This window comes from Oreochromis aureus, linkage group 3 (assembly GCF_013358895.1).
Source record: "Oreochromis aureus strain Israel breed Guangdong linkage group 3, ZZ_aureus, whole genome shotgun sequence".
In the NCBI taxonomy this organism is placed as follows: domain Eukaryota; kingdom Metazoa; phylum Chordata; class Actinopteri; order Cichliformes; family Cichlidae; genus Oreochromis; species Oreochromis aureus.
The window spans coordinates 103,845,920-103,850,933 of NC_052944.1; the positions used below are offsets into that span (position 1 = coordinate 103,845,920).

The 5,014-nt window shown below is 41.7% G+C and overlaps 1 protein-coding gene across 1 annotated transcript; it reads left to right on the forward strand.

Annotated features, from left to right (window-relative positions):
• Window positions 1–215: 215 nt before the first annotated feature.
• Window positions 216–4,029, forward strand: LOC116324872. The gene is made up of 5 exons (XM_039603512.1): window positions 216–316; window positions 2,566–2,607; window positions 2,691–2,963; window positions 3,050–3,292; window positions 3,917–4,029. Exons 1-5 carry the CDS (start codon window positions 280–282, stop codon window positions 4,027–4,029), a joined length of 708 nt encoding a protein of 235 aa, XP_039459446.1. The 5' UTR covers window positions 216–279.
• Window positions 4,030–5,014: the final 985 nt, after the last annotated feature.

Below are 5,014 nucleotides of genomic sequence, written 5' to 3' on the forward strand. Positions count from 1 at the left end.
GGTAAATACAGTACTACAACAACAGAAAGAAAATTTGAAGCCTAATCCAGTGTTGGCTGTGGTTGGGAGGCCTGTGCTGTCCGAGCATGATGCTGGATACTGGTTAACTTGTACCTGTCTGAAACAAATGAACAGGAAGTGACCAGCACAGGTGTTTATCTAGGACAGCTTTTATTGTGGAGGAGCCTCCTGTTAGAGCGGTACAGCTTCCTGTTGATAGTCTCCTGAGAGGAGGGTGAGGTCCGAGGCAGTGAGGAGCTCTGTAACGGGACTGTGAGGATGAAAATGAGGCTGCTGTCTGTGATCCTGCTGCACGGTAAGAAGAATTTCTCACCTCGGATCCATCACACACACTGAAGGAGCAGTTTTTTCAGTGTGTGTCTCCTTTACACAAACACACACAGACATTTCTAAAATACCACAGGTGTGGTGGACAGCGGGGTTGTTCCTTTGGGTTTCTAACCTGGATCAGAGTGTGTGCTAATAACTCTAAACTCTGTTAGAGAGTCTGCAAACTTTGACCTCATCCACATGTAAATGCTTGTTTAGAGCAGTGAGCACAGAGTTTGGAAAAACCTTTTCCTGAGAGAAGGTTGTCATAAACTCTGCTTCTGTGCTCACAAGTCTTTATGCATCAGAGCTGTGTGCCGTTATTTATATTTCTTTATATTTTTGGCTTCACGCTACATGTGCTTTGTTACCGTTTACAGGCTTTATTGATCAGCACCTTCCTGTGATGGTGCTGGAGATCGATTTTGTGCATTTTATGTAAAAAGATTTTTTTTTTTGTATTGTTTTTCAAAGGGGAAAGTCTGCACGTTCATGTGGACACAAGCCTGTTCATGATACGAGTCAGGGTGATCCGGGGGTGGGATTCACAGTTTCTAATGAAAAGGACACAGAAAGAGAAAGAGAAGGACGAGACCGTTACACTGATAATCCAGACGACTCTCCACTAGTCTGTACTTGTCAAAACTGGCATCTTACATCATGAAACTGTTCTTACACTGTTGTTTTATAACCTGTTTAATACACTGACATGAGTCCACTATCAGATAAGATCATCAGTAATCTTCACTAAAGCTGTTTCTGTGCTTTGATGAAACCTGACTGAAAGTCTTCAAATAAGCCATTCCTCTGCAGATGATCTGTTAGCTGTTTGACAACTACTCTTTGACATGAAAGGAAGGTTGGAGATTGGTGTATAATTAGCTAAGACTGCTGGGTCTAGATTCTTTGTCATGGTTCTGTTTTTTGTTTTTTAATTCATGATTCTTAGTTATTTTTGAAACTCTGTAATTTCCTAGCCTTTAGGTTTTTTTCTCCTTGCCTCCCTTGTGTTCCTTGTGTAGTGCCATTATGATACTTAATTCTACCAAAGCAATGTTTATCCTTAGCCAGCAGTGTCAGGGATCCCTCAGTGCTGCCTCAGGTCCGCTGTTCCTCATAGATCTCAGTCTGTAATGGTACATCTATCCTCTGCATGCTCCGTTCGTTGACCACCCCAGAGTGTAAAATATTATCACTTCTGTAGTAAATATCTGCTGTATCACAAATAATGATAGAAATGATAAAGTAAATGAGTTATTACTAGCTTTTTCAAATGCTATTTGCTCTAAATCATCAACATGATTTCAAGAGCAATCCAATCTGTCACCATGCCTGTTCACTAAGAGATGAGGAGTTTCATGATGTTGCTGTCTGTGATGACAGGAGTTTTATGATGGTCCATTTTATGTGTCATGTCTTTTCAGACTTAGTTTAAAGCACTGCTTGCCTTACTTGTCCAGACAGACCCCAAACTTTGTACGCCATGGCACATCACTACCACTCCATCCAAACACCACGAATGGAGTGTTGAGCAAAGGGAAGCCACTTTTGACGTTCCTTTTGCACAGTATAGTTACATGTGTTAGAAAATACTCCAGTAAATGATGAAGCACTGAAGAAACTTCTTCACTCAATAAATGTACAGGCTGTGAAATTAATTTTAAGAAAATTAAAAGTAGCTCGTTTAAGAAAAATGTCTAGCATCAATTTTTCCAGGAACTGAACCTTTAAATTAATTAAATATTACTCCCTTTATGCTCGCTCCTCTTCAGCAGAGCTAGCTAGATGCTGAAGTACTGTGACTTACTGCCCCGCCGACTTTTACCCAAGTATCCACTTAAGTACACTAACAAAGTATTTGTACTTTGGTAATGTCCACCTCTGTTGAGAAATCATGCAGGATTTATACATTCTTTTTTTTTGCACACCCTATAAGAGAATGAAGCTCGTACACCAGGGGTGTCAAACTCCAGGTCTCGAGAGCCAGTGTCCTGCAGGTTGTGGATCTCACCCTGGGTCAACACACCTGAATCCAATGATTATTTTATTACCAGGCCTCTGGAGAACTTCAAGACATGTTGAGGAGGTTACTTAGCTATTTAAATAAGCTGTGTTGGATCAAGGACTTGTCTAAATCATTAAGGACACTAGGTCTCGAAGCTTGGAGTTCCCCACCCCTGTAGTACACCATCACACTTTCTCTGACCTTCAGAGACCTCTGTCCTCCTGTTACAGGTGTGTGTGTGCTGCTGCTGTCTGCACCAACTGTTTCTGCAGGTGAGTTGATGAAGTGAAAACCATCAGTGAGACTCCAACAAGAACACAAACACATTTACTCTGTGTATCTTTCTGCCCTTCAGTCTCTCTGAGTGTAACACCAGATCACAAGCAGTTCTTCAGTGGTGGTGCTCTGGTGATTCTGTTTTGTGATGATGATGATGATGAACAGAGAGTTGATGGATGGACAGTGAAGAGGACCAGAGCAGGAGTCACTGAGATGTGTGAAGAAGCTGCAGACCTTGTTCTTAAAAATTATCTGTGTCAACTCATGTTGCGTAACCCCTCTGATGGAGCTTACTTCTGTGAAAGCTCATCTGGACAGCGTAGTGATGAAGTCAACATCACTGTTACAGGTACACATGTTCCGGCTGTGTCTGTATGACTCTGTGTTGGTGGAAGTCTGTCTCTGTATCACTCTGTTTGTGTCTCTGTTGGGCAGCTGGTTCCCTGATCCTGGACATCCCTTCATCTCCTGTGTGGACAGGAAGCAATGTGACTCTGCTCTGTCAAACCAGAGAGGGTAAACCGGGGAAGTCTTATTTCTATAAAGATGGGAATATGATTGGACATGATCCCAAAGAAAATTTTACTCTCACTAATGTTCAAAAGTCTGATGAAGGTCTCTACTCGTGCTCAACTGATGATCATCCACATTCTCATGAAAGCAGACTGACAGTCAGAGGTCAGTGCAATGATCTTTCTTATTCAACCTCTTTTCCTTGACTTTAGTAGACATGTCATAGAGATCAATGAAAGGTGGCAGGTTATATCTTACTTTATCGATACATGTTCTGTTAATGTATTCAGGTCATATAAACCAGAGCAGCCAGAGAAACTTATCCCATCATTACAAAGGTTGGAATATTAGAGAAGGAACAAAGAAGTCCATCTTCACTGTGGTGGCACAAAACCTCTATTTGACATTAAAACACTGCTGGATTTACTAAAGAGACTCAGTGTCAGGTTGTGACTGACAGATGTGAACATTAGTTTCTTTTCAGGCCCATGTTTCTCTTTCAAGAGGAGAATATTTGAATGAATCACACAAATGTGAGTCACTAAGGTTTAACCGCAGAGAAGAGCACATCTTATAGCTGCTGTGAAAGATACAACTAGTCAGTTTGGAATGAGACCATCTCCTCTGCTCACCAGGCCCACCATAATTGACACACCTGTCCATCGATATTGTAGGCAGGTAATTTGGCAGTGAATATGCAAAAGTTTAATCGGGTAGAAACACTCGATCCAGTCGTCTGCAGTTGATCCTGGTCTAACTAATTTATTCTATAATGCTGATTTCTGTCAGTGGTTTTTGAGATGAATATGAGAGAAGAAGGTGGGTACGCCCAGACCGTCACTGCACTCCTCTCCATCCTGTGCCTGATAAAGTCCATAAATAAAGACTTTCATGACAGATAGTCTCAGTGTATCCTCAGTGTAACCTGAAGATCCTTTCTTTAGTCTTTCAAGAATTCAGACAGGTCTGTCTATCAGTGAGGAAGCTTCCACAGACTACTGGAAGTGATGAACTGACCAGATAATAAACTGACTGAACCATCTTTGTCATTGTTCCCACAGATCCTCCTCCTCCTGCTGTAAAACCTACCACTACTACCACTACAACTACTACTACTACTACCACCCGTAAAACAACCACAACCACTCGTCGTTCTCCTCGTCGTCCCTCTTCTGGCCCTCCTCTCACAGCCTCCATCATGTCAGGTCTGGTTTCTGTGGTTCTCCTGGTTCTGGTTTGAGTTCTGCTCCTTTGGGGGAAGCTAAAATGTAAGAAGTGTGTCAGCCGAGTCACAGAGCACATACATGTGTGTGTTAGGAAAGTTCAAAGGTCACCAGATCTGAGCTGAAATTGCTGATGTTTGTCTCTGAACAGGAAAGTGGGGAAGCACTCTGCCTTATGGAGGACCTTCATCCTATTGTCTCTGATTGGCTGCTGTTCTGTGACATCATTGCCCCCACCCCCCACCCCCCCGAAGCTCCAGTAACCAGTATAAAAGGAGAGAATGCGTCTTCAGAGTGTTAGCTTTGCTGTTGTATCTTTACTGCCGGGCCTGAGATTTTTCATTTTTGGTCTTATTATGCACCACTTTATGGTTGTTATGGTTTGTGCTTTTAACCCTTTAAGACCTACCATTGAACCAAGTCCGCCAGAGCTTATCTTTATATTTTTACATGCTGCAGTGCCATTTTTGGGAGAATTTCAAGTTACTGTACATATTTTTATTTTTGAAATACACCAATTTTTATATACTGCAGGAAAAATGAAAATAAGTATTATAATGCAGATTTACAAAAAAAAAAATAGCATGTGCATCAAAATAAACTATTTCCAGCAGTGCAATTTGACTTCTAAGCATCCCAGAAATGACACAGAAAGTCATAAAGT

Coding starts and splice junctions, on each gene's coding strand:
- LOC116324872 (XM_039603512.1), top strand. CDS start 280: ATGAAAATGAGGCTGCTGTCTGTGATCCTGCTGCACG. Junction 2,608..2,690: donor TGCACCAACTGTTTCTGCAG/GTGAGTTGATGA, acceptor TCTGCCCTTCAG/TCTCTCTGAGTGTAACACCA. Junction 3,293..3,916: donor AAGCAGACTGACAGTCAGAG/GTCAGTGCAATG, acceptor GATTTCTGTCAG/TGGTTTTTGAGATGAATATG.